This window comes from Lutra lutra, chromosome 8, assembly GCF_902655055.1.
Source record: "Lutra lutra chromosome 8, mLutLut1.2, whole genome shotgun sequence".
NCBI lineage: Eukaryota > Metazoa > Chordata > Mammalia > Carnivora > Mustelidae > Lutra > Lutra lutra.
Window position 1 is genome coordinate 22,952,263 of NC_062285.1, and position 15,842 is coordinate 22,968,104.

The 15,842-nt window shown below is 44.4% G+C and overlaps 1 protein-coding gene across 2 annotated transcripts in view; it reads left to right on the forward strand.

The window, feature by feature from the left end:
• Positions 1-6,624: 6,624 nt before the first annotated feature.
• The window catches only part of RSU1 (Ras suppressor protein 1), a 188,470-nt gene continuing 179,252 nt past the window's right edge, over positions 6,625-15,842 (forward strand). The window contains exons 1-2 of one of the 2 annotated variants that reach the window (XM_047739404.1): positions 6,625-6,817; positions 7,055-7,166. In XM_047739404.1, the coding sequence (XP_047595360.1) occupies positions 7,058-7,166 (109 nt within the window). In that variant the 5' untranslated portion in view covers positions 6,625-6,817; positions 7,055-7,057. The remainder of the gene's footprint in view (positions 6,818-7,054; positions 7,167-15,842) is intronic. The other variant, XM_047739403.1, reaches the window with a different exon arrangement.

Genomic DNA, 15,842 nt, shown 5'->3' on the forward strand with positions numbered 1-15,842 from the left:
TGTCATCCTCACTTCTAACTCTTTGAGCTGAAGATTTTCTTAAAATCCCTTAAAGAATTGGAAATAGTGATGACATATGTGATGTCAGTTGTCAAAAGTTAATGACAAGATAGGATGCTTTTCCCTGTGAATGTCAAATCAGAGGTAATGAACATTCTTGAATGGTACGCAGTGATGCTGCATTAATTTTTAACTCATCAAAGTTTCGTCTTTCACTAGCAGGTCTATGTAAGTTTTCAAGTTGAATTTTTACGTTTGGATGAACAATACAAATCCTGCAGACCACGAACTCCGGGGCCGTGCTGCCTGAATCTGCATTCTCAAGCTTGTCATTCAGGGCTGCCTTAACTTCTCTGTGCTTTCGTTTCCACAAGTCCCACCACTGTCCACTCCTAGTTTCCTAACACAGTTTGTAGAGTCACAATAGCTTAGCCAAGCTTTTATAAAGTTTTCTGAGGCCTTTAACAAAGCAAGAGCACCTATATTAAATATGCAAAGTTGTCTTAACAACAACATGGGACAAAGTGAAAGAAAGAAACTGTGTGATGTGTTATTTCATCTTACTTGAATACTCAAGTGCCAGAAAAATTATTTCTGCGCAGAGTACAGAGCCACATAAATAAAATATTCCCACCTTTAAAAGTCCTGCCTCCTTAGGGCACTTGGGTGGCTCAGTCATTAAGCTCAGGTCATGATCCCAGGGTCCAGGGATCAAGCCCCCTGTCAGGCTCCACACTCAGTGGGAGTCTGCTTCTCCCTCTCTTTCTGTCCCTTCCCCCCAATCATGCTTGCTCTCTCTCTTTCTCTCTCTCAAATAAATAAATAAAATCTTAAAAGAATAAAATTCCTGCCTTCTTTAATTCTGTGTTATGGGTAGATATATCAACTTTGTAGCTGACTCCCTCTTGGAAAGAATGGTGAATGTGATGATAAGTCCCATCCAACCCACAGGGGCCTGACAAGCCAGAGCAATGAACACAAACTCAGGATGAAATTTCATAGGCGGAGATACAATATTTTGCTCTTTTGCCTGAAAATGAATCACAAAGGTACAGAAAATGGAGACAATTTGACAATAACATATGAAATTACAGGAATTTTCTCTGAAGGCAAGATTAACGTATGCAGCTGTCAAACAGTAAAAGAAGATTTGATCTCAGATTGTATTATTAGCATAATGGTATCAACAAGAGTCAATTTCAGTCAGAGAGATGTACTTTCCTAGAAGGCGTATTAGAATACCCAGGTATATATACCAATTTAAGAAAGCCGTCAATATTATAGTATATTTTTGGAATTGGAAAACTTAAAACAGGAAAAAAAAAAGTAATTTTTCCCACTCTGGAGGTTGTCTTTTCAATTTGTGGGTGTTTTCCTTTGCTGTGTAGAAGCTCTTTAGTGTAATGTGGTCTTACTTGTTTATTTTAGTTTTCGTTGCCTGTGCTTTTGGCAACTTATCCAAGAAATCATTGTTAAGGCTGATGTTAAGGGTCTTTTCCCTTGTATTTTCTTCTGGTGTTTTTACAGTTTCAGTTCTTACATTTAAATCTTTGATCCAGTTTGAGTTAATGTTTCTGAGTAGTATAGGATAGAGGTTAATTTCATTATTTTGCATGTGGCTATCCAGTTTTCTTAGTACCATTCATTGAAAAGACTGTCCTTTCCTTACTGTGTGTTTTTGGTACGCTTGTCAAAAATTAGTTGCCCATATATGTGGGTTTATATCTGGACTATGTGTTCTGTTCAACTATCTATGTGCCTATTTTTATGCCAATACCATGCTGTTTTGATTCTAGTGGTTCTGTAATATAGCTTCAACTCCGGAAGTGTGATGCCCCTAGCTTTGCTCTTTTTTATCAAAATTGCTTTGGCTATGCAGAATCTTTTCTGGTTTCAAACTAATTTGGGGATTGTTTTTGTATTTTTAAGAAAAATGCCATTGGACTTTTTATTGGGATTGCTTTGAATCTGTAGATTGCTTCAGGTAGCATATCCATTTTCACAATACGAATTCTTCCAATCCAAGAACCTGTGATGTCCTTCCATCTATTTGTGTCTTCATCAATCTTTTTTATCAGTGTCTTACAGTTTTCAGTTGGTTAGATGTATTCCTAGGTATTTTTATTGTTTTTGATACAATTATAATGGGGATTACTTTTTAATTTCTCTTTCAGATACTTCATGGTTAGTGAATAGAAATGCAACTGATTTCTATACGTTGATTTTGTATCCTGCTACTTTACCGAATTCATTTATTAGTTCTAACAGTTTTTTTTTTCTTTCTTTCTTAGTGGAATCTTTAGAGTTTTTTACATATAAGGTCATGTCATCTCTCACTAATAAGACCCAATTCATTTCCTCTGGTTCTGCTTTAGTTTAATTCACTCATTTATATACGTGAATTGAATATTTCCAATGTGGCATGTGGTAAGCGCACCAAGGATAAAGTGGTGGACGTGATAGCCATATATCAACCGATGTCTTCCTCTTTAAAAAAAAATCCATTTCCTAGGGCCATCTTGTCTGGTTTCCAAGGCAAAATTCTCAATTTCCTTATCTGATGAAATTTATATTAAGCTAGCTTCTCCAATCTAATGGCTAAGTGATAATGTCCTTGCTCCCAAACAGCATCATCAGGAACTCTGTTCTGAGTGATCACCCCTGTGCAGGGCTAATGATCAGCTAGTTCACATCAGTACAGATGTCCTGGTCATTCAATATTGACATACGCCAAAATGCTGCTTTCAGGCCATAAGTGGAATCCAGAAAGCTATAATGTGAAATGAATGTGTTTGAGGGGTGGGTGAGGGGAAGTCTTACTTGGAAGTAATGGAAAATGATATTCCACATGGGTCTGAAGGAATACAAAGAAGCACAAATGTAAAGGAAGGGAAGTTACTCCCTTTCACCGCTGATCACATTCTGAGCTGAGAAAGTCTCATGGTCACCTTCTAAGCCCATCCCATTCCAGGTGACATGGGAACTTTAGACATTGATTCAAGAAGAGTAGGGTGGGGACAAGAGACAAACTCCAACACCATCTTGTTCCTCCAGCCTCTGCATGATCTAGCAACCAAAGAGCTAATGCTTGCTACCTAGTTCAGTTCTCTTGGGAGTACCTATCCCCAGCTGCTCATAGTCTTGGAATCCAGGACTGGGATGAATCCAGGTATCCATCTACCTGACCTCTCTCTCCTCTTATTCTGTCTCCCTAAACAACTGGACCTTAGCAGGAACAACAAATCTCATCCTTTTAGTCTTGAAGGGTTAATATACCCATTACTGGCCAGAGTAATGGCCTTGGGATATACCCTTCAGATAGCTCAGCCAGAGGCCACCACAGGCTCTCTCTGAACCCATGGATTATTAGGTACTCTAGACATTCTTCTGAAGAATGTCCTAGGCCTTGGTTGGGGCCAATGACAGTTTGGGCCTAGGAGATGCTGGGGATATAGGTTCTAGTTGTCATAATTTTCTATTTCATTCCAACTCCATTTAATGGACAGAATTTTTTTTTAAAAAATCTGCCACCTAGTTACCAAGGGAATACTAATGATATTAATTGTATTAAGAAAAGTTAGAACTAATATCTTTTTAAGATTTATCCTATGTCAGGTGTCATTCTCAAATATCACTCACTAAAATAGAATACTAAGAACCATCACCCCCACAAGGTATGGAAACTTATATAAAACTTGAGTGACAGAGCTCTGATTCTAACCTTGACAACCACCCAAGAGTATGCCTTCCATTCAGCCTGAAGAACTAGGTATGAACTTATGAAATATGACTTTTCAAATATGCCAACTTATTATTGTAAACTATTTTCATAGACCTATCAAAGTTATTTAAAAAGACTGACACCTGCCATAAGACCTAGAAAAATGTTTTAATATAATTGCTTTCAGTTTAGTAAAAACTTAGAGATAAAACAACAGCATCAAAAATAATGTTAATGGGAAAAGACTTTTTATTATTGGTATTACCACAGATCATCCCATGACTATCAATTTAAAGAGGGAAATTATTGGAAGAAAAATGATATAACTATTGTATATTTGATGAAAAATTTGCTTTTCAAATTTCAATTCAGTAACTAACTGTAAATTTATATACAGCTTGGGGAATAAGAAGGCATTTTTAAAATTAATAATACATGCAATTTATGTAAACTTACTTAACTTACTTTTTCATAATCTGGTATGTCTTGTGTGGACCAGGCCTCTTCCACACTCTTTGGCCCTCTCTGTGGGCTGGGGCTGGGAATAGTACATTTCTTCTAATGGGAAGCATTACAGCAGAGACTGTACATAAGCACAGAGCCCTTGGCAGTGAAGCTGTGGAAGCGATTTAAGCTCTAATAAATATTAACTTTTGCATGCAGGACTGGCTGCATAATTTGCAGGGCCCAGAGCAAAAGGAAAATTCACGGCCCCTTGTTCCAAATTTATTAAACATTTCAAGATGGTGACAGCAGAGTATTAAGTCAAGCACTCAGCCCTGTTAAGCATGGAATTTGTGTTACTGCACAGGTCACATACCCAGGAAGCTGGCCCCGTTTCTATGTTATAAAAGTCTGGAACTTAAGGACACGTTTTATTAAGAATTGTACTGGCAACAGTGAAGAGATCAAGAGGAGAATGATAAAGAAATGAAAATAAATTTCTGGAAAACAGGAAGTGAATAAAAGCATGCTGACAAATAAAACAGGAGTGGGGGTTGGGGGAGGGGAGAAATTGCAGCCCAACGCAATTTCAAGAAAGATATGCAACAGAATTGGAAATGGACTTTCCAGGCATTATCTGGATCTGGGGCTGGCAGGTGCAGTGTGAGGAGATGAGACCCAAAGTCCAAGAACTGTATTAGTTGGTGCTTGCAATTGGTGAATGGCAAAAGTAGCCTAGCAACTCCAAGCAGGCATAAAACTGGGATCTCATCTCCAAAGAAATTTAACCAATAGCCCAAGGAAAATTAATGCTATTAATGCTATTAAAATTTAATAGAAGTTTTGGAAGATAACATCGATATATCTCCCAAAACATTCAGAAGATAAATACGTGAGGGGGAAAATGATAACTATAAAAAATTGTCCTAGGAGGCTGCCATCTGCCTAACAGATTTCCTGAACATGCTAAATCAGAGAAAATGGCAATAAAGAAACTTCAAAGAAATACCAGAAACAATTTCCAGAGAGGAAGTGAGAAATGAATCTTCCACTGAAAAAGGGCCAAATTGGTGCTAAACAGATTAAATTTAAAAAGACCCCCAACTGGAGATATTATGGTGATATTTCAGAACATGGTAAATAATTAAAAGATCACAAATGCTTCACAAGGGAAAACAACAATTCTCTGCAAAGACCTGAGGAGATTGACACATTTCTGGGCATCAACATTGGAAGTATAGGTCAGTGGAACTATGCCTTTGAGATGGAAAAGAAACTGATATCGAACCTAAAATTCCATGCTAGGCAAATTCTAAAGGTGTGGGCAAAATAAGGACATTGTTAAATATACAGCTACTCAAAATTTGTGCCTCCTGTACCCCGTTTTAGAGAGGTTTACTTGAGCGATAGTCCAACAAGACGTATACAAGAAAGGTTGGTTTAAACTAAGGAACCAATGAAAGAAACCACACATCACCTCTCAGCTGGAAGAACAGAAATAATTAGTGTAAGAGCAGAAAATTAGTAGGTTCTTTAAGTCTTCAAGAAGAATTCATTGATGGGGCGCCTAGGGAACTCGGTGGGCTAAGCAGATGCCTTCAGCTCCGGTCACGATCTCAGGGTCCTGGGATCCAGCCTCCAGGCTGGCTCCCTACTCAGTGGGGAGTCGGTTTCCTTTGCTTCTCCCCCATGCTTGTGCATGCTCTCTCAAATAAATCAATAAAATCTTTAAAAAGAGGAATTCATTGAATTTCAAGCAACAGAGAGGAATGAAAAGCTGTACGTTCTTAGAGATAAGGTAAAGAAGGTACAGGAAGAAAAAGGAAAGTTAGAAAGTCTAGTGAAAAACAACAACAACAATGAGAATTGTACAAAAAAGTCATCACTCAATAGAAAGCAAACTAAAATGTGGCATAATTTTGAGTGCAGTATGAGAAAAGAGAAGTCGTTTATCTGTGGGTATTCCCCTTCTTGGGACACAGAGGTCCACGACTCCCCAGCTGGGTGCCGGGAATACAGACTATGCAGTTCTTGTATTCGAGAAGCTTATGATGCAGCGAGAGGCACGACTGTAGGGACCGGACTCAGGATAGCGACTTCTGAACACTGAACCACAATTAAAGAAGCAGCGCACAGAGGAAACTTCTCCCTTTCCCAGCTCCCAAGTTCAGCTCCAACCCTTTCACACCGCTGCCCCGTCCCAAACTTTCCCGCTTCCGCCCACAACTCTCCGCGCTACGGCCCATGAACTGAGCCTGCGCGAACAGTAGTGCGCTTGCGCCAAACCCAGTCCTCTCCCAATGGCAAACGCGAGCGCATTTCAGGGGGACGCCCAAACCTCGGGGGGGGCGGAGTCTCGAAGGCACATGACGGACCTGATTGGTCGGCTACGGGTACACATTACTTTGTGGGCGGAGCTTCACCGTAGAGCCACGTCTAGCGAACTGTTCTCCTAATTTGGGAAGGGTCAGGCGCCGGCAGGGCGTGGAGCTGAGAGCCGCAGGGTGTGCGCCTGCGCCGAGCTACGGGCTAGGGCGTGTTCCTCGTTCCGGTCCGCGTTTTGCACTGACCGAGTGCACCTCCTGCCACTGAAGTGTGCCCTGCGGAAGCCCGTGCTTCCCTCGCCCAACCTGTTAGGTGCTGCCCTCCGCGGTGAGTGTGTGTGGCATCGCACTTGGGTTCCCCTCTCTGCGCGCCACCGTTGTGGTGTCGGGCGCCACCCACGCCCCGCCGTCCCTCCCCCTTTCCCTGCCTCCAGACCCTGCCCGCTGATGCCCACCCTCCAAGGCTGGGGGAAAACTGGACACTGCTAGCCCGGGGCGTCTCCCCTTTCTATCCCTGCAACCCCTGGCCGTCGCCCACGTGCTTTGTTGTTGTCGTTTGGTACAGAACATGTCCAAGTCTTTGAAAAAGTTGGTGGAGGAGAGCCGGGAGAAGAACCAGCCGGAAGTGGACATGAGTGACCGGGGCATCTCCAACATGCTGGATGTCAACGGCTTGTGTAAGTTCTGGGGCTGGGCCTTCCGCTTGCAGCACCTGGAGGGTTTATAAGTTTTCCGAGTAGCTGCCGGCTGTGCTATGAGAGGTTATAATGATTTACATCCCACGCCCGGCTTGTAAGCATCGCCTGTCTAGAGAGAGAGAGAGAGAGAGAGAGAGAGCGCTGCGCTTAGCTCAGAAAGTTTGCATTTAGGGTATGTTCGGTCCCGACTGGAAGACGAACCTGAGTGTCCAGGGTAAGAATCACACAGACAGTTGTTACTGGACCTCATTGTTGTCTGTGCAAGTTGTTGGCATTTGGGTGGCTTTCCCACATAGTTTACTGAATACCCACTTTATTTGAAACTGAAAATCACTTTTGAATCATGCTTCCTTTCTCCTAATACAGTCTTCGACCCTTGAACAATTGTCACACAAAAGTTCTGTGATAACTTAATGCCTGGAGTATGTTAAACCTTTCTTGACTCCTTACCCTTTTCTATCTCTTTTTCCCCTTAGTTGAGTCGTTTACCTCCTCCTTGTACTACTGTGATGTCTCCCTAACTTGGCTTCTTACCTCTGGTATTGCTGATCCTGTGGTTTATTCACTGCATTGCTTTCTAGTGTTACTTTTCTGCAACATGTCTTACCATGTAACTCTCTCCTTTAAAGCAGAAATTGCGCTTAGATGTTTTTTGGGGCCAGGTGAGGATGGTCATGAACTTCACAATAGGTATCCTGTCAGAACAGGGACAGCTGCTACTCCTGCTTCTCACATCCAAACAATTGTTACCACCTGGGGTTGGCCTCTTGTTGCCATAGTTATTGTTGTTAAGAAGCCAGGAATCCAGATTTTGATATGAAATTTCCTAAGGTTTAGACATTGGCAACTAATTCCAATTATTGAAACATACTTTATAGGAGAAATAAAACACTTCTTCAGGCCGAATGTGGCTTTAGTTTGGACCTTCTCCCTTAAGCCCTTCTGGTTGTTCATTACCAACAGTAGCACCCCAAGTTCTTTGGTGTGACATGCAGAGCCTTTCGGAATCTGACCAAAACCTACCTTAGTTCCTATCCCTTCCATGCCTCTGTGGTCCCCGCCATACTGAACGGACTGCCCTCCTTGAACCAGGACATACTGTTTTAGGTCCTTGTACCGTAGCAGTATTGTTTGCTTCCTCTCCTCTTCCCCCCCAGATCCTCTTACTTACCTGTCAGAAGTCAGCCCAGAAGCCGTGGCCTGTTTGAAGCCTTCTCTGTCAGTGTCAAGTGATAGTCATTCTCTCCGCTGTGAAGTTGGATTTGTCTTGCTGCATGGCTCTTGTTACATGGGATTGCGATGATTGTGATGTGTTCTTAATCTAGATGTCGCTCATCCGCATTGGAGAATGGGGGGAATATTACTGTGCATCCCTCATATTTGCCTTCTTTCTAGTGTCTGTAACACAGTAAGTGCTCCGAAATGTTGGATGGATGAAGGAGAGCCTGATGGATTAGGCCTGAGGTTTAAGGAGATCCAGACCAGGACGTGACATTAGAGAAGGAGGGGAGATGTCCGGGAGACCCTAAAAGATGATGCTTTGCTCGTTAGGCATGGAGAGAGCGGAGTCACATTTACTGTGAACCCATGGTTTGTGCCCAGGACAGAGTGGGGTGGGTGCTCTTGATACGTCTCTGCTAAAGGACAGGGGATGAGAAGTCCTAGGCAGTCTGTATTCGGTAACTCTTTGGACGATTCCTGCCACTGGGCTTTAGCTTTTGTGCTCATGAGCATCTCAGCCTCTTGAGCTGAGTTGGTGGTGATGGCTTCTTGCGAGTGGCGACAGAGCCACCATGTCTGGGACCGAACTGGCCATTGTCGATCTGCATCTGTGCTTGTGTTGCCCCTTCCTGGCTCTGCCTAGGTCATGGTGAGTCTTGGGGGCCTCCTGTTACCAAGGCTGGGGAGTGCAAGCAGGGGGCCCGGCTCCGCTGTACCTTTGGCCCCATGGCTCTCTCCTGCTCTGCCCTGCAGAGGAACTTCATAGCCTTCGGCCGTGAAGAGGATTCTGTATGTGATATTTGCAAGTGGGGAGGGCGACACAGCTATTTTGGTTCACTTGCATTATCTGTTTGAAGCCTTGCCTTGTACCAAAGAAGAAAAGATAGCCACTTGCTTCCTGAAAAAGAGGTTTCCGGTGTTGTATTAAGTGGTGAAAAGCAAGATCTTTCTTCTGTTCTCCCAGAGAAGTAGCGTGAGGAAGAACAAGGCTGACTCTTGGGGAGTTTGCTGGAAGTGAATTTGGAGACTCGACCTCCTCCAGCCTCTGTGGTGTGTGTAGACCCAAAGAGTGGCTGCTTTCTCCCTTGCCTCCCTGACCTCTGGACTCGTGGGGCCTGGAAGGTTCCGGGATGCCTTCAGAAGCCGATTCCTAAGCTGGGGCTCGTTTATTGGTGGTGCACATAATGCTTCCTGGATCTATTTTAATATCTTATATGTTAAAGTATTTGACATGGTTGCATAAACTGTGGCGTTAGACTTCCCTTGTTTCTTTACTAGTAAAGTTTTAACTGTAATGGCGAGGTTTTGTGTCTTAGCATGAAGATTAAACACAGGGGACAATTCGTTCACATGGACAGAGAATGGTTATTGTGTCTTAAGCCCTTCCTTCGATATCCTTACTTTGTTGAGTTTCTCAAAAGACGAGAATTAAGTTTTGAAAATAAGAATGGGAGTTTTGTTCTTAGGCTAAGCACGTGAACTGTCCGTCTTTCTGCTTGGGAGCATTGTGTCATATATGTGCAGCACTTCCTCGGAGACAGTAAATGGCTTTGCAAAAATGTTTTCAGGAGCTCAGGTACCATAAGCCTTCTGATGGGGAAAACTTCATAGGCTGGAGACAAATAGCAGGCAGATTCTAGAGTTTTCCGTTGAGCCAGATTCTGGAGGTGGTCAGACTCTGCCACCCACCCCCTCCCCCAGGAGGCAGTGCTTACCTGTGGGGCCTTGGAATTGCATAGGCCGGACTCAAACTCTCCATCTTCTGAGTAGTGCTGTGTAACTTCAGAGAACCTGCTTAACCTTTCTGAGCCTCGAGTCCTCTTCAGCACATGGAAATGTTAAGTTCCCACGTGTTAGGACTGGATCAGCGCTAAGGGCAGCTGATGCTGTCGAGTGCTTAGCACTGAGCCTGGTACTGAGTGGGCACTGCTGAATGTTAGCTCTGACAGGAACAACCAGGCAGAGCCCGGGAAGCCTCGGGTGGAACTGGTTCCCACGTCGTCGGTGGACAGGACCTAGGAGAGCATGGCGAATGGGACCGGGTCTGGTCTTTGTGTCCTATGTTGATGTTTTCTCTGGTGGCTTAATCCATCCTGGAGCGCTGGGCGCTTTTGCCTAGGATTCTTAAAGATTTAGATTGCTATTTTCTTTGAAATTACCCCCTGATTTGGTTTTCCTTCCTATCCCCCCTCCCCGACAACACGGCATGAAATCCGCACTCGCCTTCTCCTTAGCACTTCCAAGAGTAATGGTGGCAATTTTGTTCTCCTTATTGACGAGATCTCACAGAGGAGCTCTGCCGGCTGCGGCTGTCCTCACCCGCATGATGAAGCTGCCTTCCAAGGCTCCTGTAATCCGCTTCTGGGCCGCAGAGAATCCCATTAGCAGCCAGGGAGACTTTTTTTATTTCTTTTATTTAAGTCTTTTGTGAGGTTTTTTTTTTTAATCTCTTCAAGTTTATTGCCCTCTGGATGGTCAAACCTTTATCAGGTTTTGGTTGTGTATGTTTTTTTTTTTTTTTTTGTCTTTTTTTCAGGTGAGACTAAAATATCTTTCAGATAAATTATAGAAAAGAAAAATAACCTGCCTTCGAGGCCCAGGCATGTTCTTGCTAAAGGACCACGTAAAGTAATCAACAGCCATAATCACGGGTGTTCTGGAAGGGCTGTTTCAAAAGCGCTGTTAAACCTGGAAGTGGTCCGCCTATTAGGAGTTTCTGTCCATGCAGGCTGTCTCTGAGGAAAGGTGAAGGAGCTGGGAGGACCGCATCCTGTTAGCTGTAATCTTTAGTAAGACGTTTCTTTTTTTATTTTTCTAAGTTGCTTGGATATGGCCACCCTTATGGTTTTGAACCTGTGGTATCTTGGCAGGGGAGGCCCTTTTCCCTTTTCTCCCCAGACAGCGTCCTCCATCCCTTGTCAGTTAGCGCTTGTTGAAGGAAGGAACGACCTGCCCTTCCGCATGGCTCCAGTCTTGGGTCACCTCCTCCAAGAAGCTCCCCTGGTGCTAATTTTAACCCACCGTCCGGTCAGCCTGGTGTAAGTAGCTCTTCCGGGCCTGCCGTGCATACCTGTTTACCTCTGTGCTTCTCGAGAAAGTTCTCCGAAGGAGGACTGACTGTTCTCAGGTAAGAGTTGGGGTGAACTAGGCTAGAAAGTGAAGCGGAGAGGGGACGTAGCCACAGGTTCCCCTTTGCAGATCCCTCTCTTCCCAACTCTCCAGAGGGAGAGCCCCTTACAACCAGCAGGAACAGGATACCAACTGCTCCAAGTTCTAGTTTTGACTTCACGACAGTGTAAGCACTGAAAAGGCCTCCCCCCAGATAGGAAATAAACTACGAACGATTGTGACCCCTTTGGTGTGACTGAACTAATAACGAGCTTTCGCTATTTTTCAGTCACTTGACATTTCAGCCATGGCCTTTTTTTTGGTAAGCAGCTGTTTTTTCTTTCTCGCCGTGTAACCTTGGGCAAGTCACGTAACTTCTCAGGTTTCTCATCTATAAAACCGGACTAATAAAATTAGCTCCCTCAGAGAATTGCTGTGCGTTGTCCTCTGTCAGGTACCTGGGATGGCACCTGGCCTGTCTCCGTCCACTGGGGCTCCTGTAACAGGACCACAGACTGGTCCAAGCAACAGAAGTTTATTTTTTACAGTTCTGGAGGCTAGAAGTCCAAGATCAAGGCACAGGCAGGTTCAGTATTCAGTGGGGATTTACTTCCTGGCTCATAGGGTGAAAAGGGTAAGGGACCTCTCTCAGGTTTTTTTTTTTTTTTTTTTTTTTTTTTAAGATCTTATTTATTTATTTGACAAAGACACAGAGAGGAAATACAAGCAGGGCCAGTAGGAGTGGGAAAAGCAGACACCCCACTAGGTAGGGAGCTGATGTGGGCTCATCTCACTGTCCCAGAACCCTGGGATCATGACTTCAGCGGAAGGCAGACCTTTAAGGACTGAGCCACCCAGGCTCCCCTCAGGTGTCTTTTATAAGGACACTAATCCTATTCCTAAGGGTTCCCCTTAGGACCTAGTTACCTCCCAAGGCCCCACCTCCTAATCCCATCACAGTTAGGAGTTAGGTTTCAGTATATGACAAACATTCATTCAGCAGCATGGCACATATTAGTCTTAATATGCACTATTATGGGTATTTTAAAAATCTTTAGAATTCTCAGTAATGGTGCTTTTTCCAATGGCCTTTTCTCTCTGATTATATCTGGGCACCCAGTGCCTCACTCCTCACCTAGTTGAGAGTTCCCAGGAGGTTAGATGCACATGTCTCATGTGACAGGGCCAGCAGGAAAACGGTGGCCTCACGTGGCAAATTCTGAGCCCTGGACAATGTGGGTGGTGGCTGGAGAGGCAGCAGAGGGCATTTCACAGGATTTCCGTTGTGATGCCCTTGTGGCTTTTGAGAACGACAGGCCTTAAAAAATGTTAGCCATTTTTTCAACTAGTAAGTGCAATACCATATATACTCCAATAGCCGTTTTTTTGAATTTATTTAAATCTTTTTTTTTTCAGGATGGGTGCTATCCAAGCCAAGTCTTTTCTGGGAGTTTCCTACATACTGAATCTTTACATTGTCCGTTGATAAGTTAATATTTGCTACATTAAGAAAACTGTAAGCTGTCTAATGAATCCGATGTAGTTAGATTTCTGTCGTCAGAAGCTGTAACACCCCCTGCTTTGCCGTTATCGCCAGCCCTTCATTGTGACAATCCATGCTAGAGTTGGTATGGATAACAGTCACATCCTGCCTCCTCTTTCCATAAATTTACATAAACCCGCTTCAAAGAAATTTGATCTCGATATATGAGATCCCCCATTCCCAAGCAAAAACTAGAGATGATTTCTTTGCCATCGCCTTCACTTCCTCGAATAGCAAGTTTGCGCAGGTTCATTTTTATCTTTCAAAGCAAAAGAGCCTAAAAGGTGTGGCCAAGGAGCAGTCTGGGGAGGGCAAGGACCTGGCCGGCAGGGGTCAGTGTTGAGCCCCTGTTTTGCTCTGAGCTTCCTCGGGAGCCTCCACTTGGGTCTCCTGCCCCTAGTCCGCTGGACCTGGGCACTTGCTTCCCTTCTCATGCCTCCTCCTTTGGGCGGTGCTCCCCCCTTTTACGGCACTTAACTCATGAAGCTCACAGTCAAGGAAACCTCATCTCTGTTAGGTTCCATGCGACCCGGCGTATCTTCAGTGCAGGCGGGTTTCATAAGGGCCTTGCCGCCTGAGGCCTGCTGGAGGCCCAGGGGCTTCTGGATAGAGAGGGCTGACCCGTCAGTGGGTTTGCCCCGGGAAACAGGAGGGAGAAATGGAATCTGCAGGGCCCCCCTTGGGCAGATGTCTCCAGAGTGGGAGGCTTGTGAACGAGATCTCTGAACCAGTATTTTGGATTTGAGGTGTTGGTAAGCCAAGAAGACACGGGGGTGTATCATTCTCTACTTTGTTAGTCTGCTGGGGGCTTCCATACAAAACACCGCAGACGGGAGGGTGGTGGGCCGTGGTCCTTAAAGAACTGGCATTTACTTCCCAGTGCTGGAGGCTGGGACGCCCAGGACCACAGCGTTGGCAGGGCTGCCTTCTCCCAAGGCCCCTCCCCTCGGCTCTCCCAGTGTCCTCACGTGGTCTTTCCCCTGTGGACCCACAGCCGTGGCCTTTCTCTGCCTGCCTTCACAGAAGGACACCCATCGCTTGGATTACAGCCAATGGGGTCATTTTAACCGTATCACCTCATTACAAGTCTTGTCTCCACATTGGGTCGCATTACGAGACACTGGGGGTTGGGGTTCAGCCTACAGAGTTTAGGGGGCCATGGGTCAGCTCATAGCATCTACATGGGGGGTTCTGGATGATCTCTGTGTGAGTGCTTGGGGGCTTGGTGAGTCCTGCTTAGGCATTTATAACATCACCCTTCGGGGCGCATGCGTGTTGTCCCTGGTTAACAGGGTGGGGAGCAGAAAGCTTTCTAGAGCCCTAGCATCGCACGGGTAGCGGCGGAGTCGGGAGTTCACCCTGAACTGTGGCGGACACTTCTGTTCCATACACCGTGCCGTGTTGTTTGCACCCCGGAAGTGGGACAGGGGCTGGCTCGGATGTGAAAGACTGGTGGTTGGGGGCCTGACTGGGGCCACAGGCCTGACCTCAAGGCCTTCAGTTTGAGAATTCTTTAAAAACACTGTACTAGGCAGATAAAATGCGTCACGCGGCCAGTCCTGTCAGCTTGGAAACAGGTTTATCAGGCTGCCGCAGAACTTTAATGGTTGAAGAAAACACTAGAAGCAACTTACTCTTTTATCTGTCAGTGTGACCCTCCCCCTTTCCTTATGGTTTTCTGAAAAACCATTAATTTTAACTGAATTTAATAAAAGATGTGAGATCTTTTTATACTGTGTAGGAATTTGTTTTTTCTGTCCTCAGCCAAAACTTTAGCTTAAAAAAACACTGTGAAGTACAGTGCTGGAGAGATTCTGTTGGGAAAATACTGGTTCTTGGAATAAACCTGAATTGCGTGAAGTGTTAACTTTAGTCATCTACCTGTACTTCATGAAGAACCTGTTCATTTACTATATTTCTCTTCATATCTGTTAATTATTTCTCTGGACTGAGAATAGTTTACAGTTTTACAGCTAAACTGAGGCCAATGAAAGGCACACGTCACACCGGGTGACTGGGAAGGCATCTTGGCCTTTCATACCAGAGACTGGTAACATGCTCTGCAGCCACAGCATACAGATGATTGTTTTGCAAATGCTTGTAATGTGATTTTTTTTCAGAGCTGTAAGTATTTAAGCCCTGAGGTTATGAGAAAGATACCTATTTAACCTATTATATATCGGTATCCTTTCAATTGTGCATTCTTTCCTAGACGCTTTAAAAATAATTGATAATATAATTAAAATGTGCTGTATATACATAGTATATTAATATGCAGATACACACAGACACATTGCATATCATGTTCCAGGTTATTGTACTAAGCTCTCCTTACGGATTTTTTTTTTTTCTTTTTAAGATTTATTTATTTTTGTGAGAGAGTGCGAGCAAGATGTGCACACAGGATAAGGGCGGCAGGAAAGGGAGAGAATCTCAAGCCGACTTCCCGCTGAGCGTGGATCCCAGCACCAGGCTCGATCCCAGGACTCTGGGATTGTGACCTGAGCCAGAGTCAGATGCTTAATTGAGCCATCCAGCTGCCCCTTTTATGGATTCTTTTAAAACCACAGTTTTGTTATGATTGTCATCCTCATCGTCTGGTTTATAGCGGAACTAAAGTTAACTTGCTTCCAGTCACACAGCTAAGAAGAAGTGGACCCAGTGTTTGAACCCAGGCAGTCAGACCTTAGAAACTGTGTTCTTAGGTTATGCTGTGTAGCCTCACGTCACCACCATTTTTGACAGGCACGTGTACATACAAAGATGAAACTGCTAATTTAGCA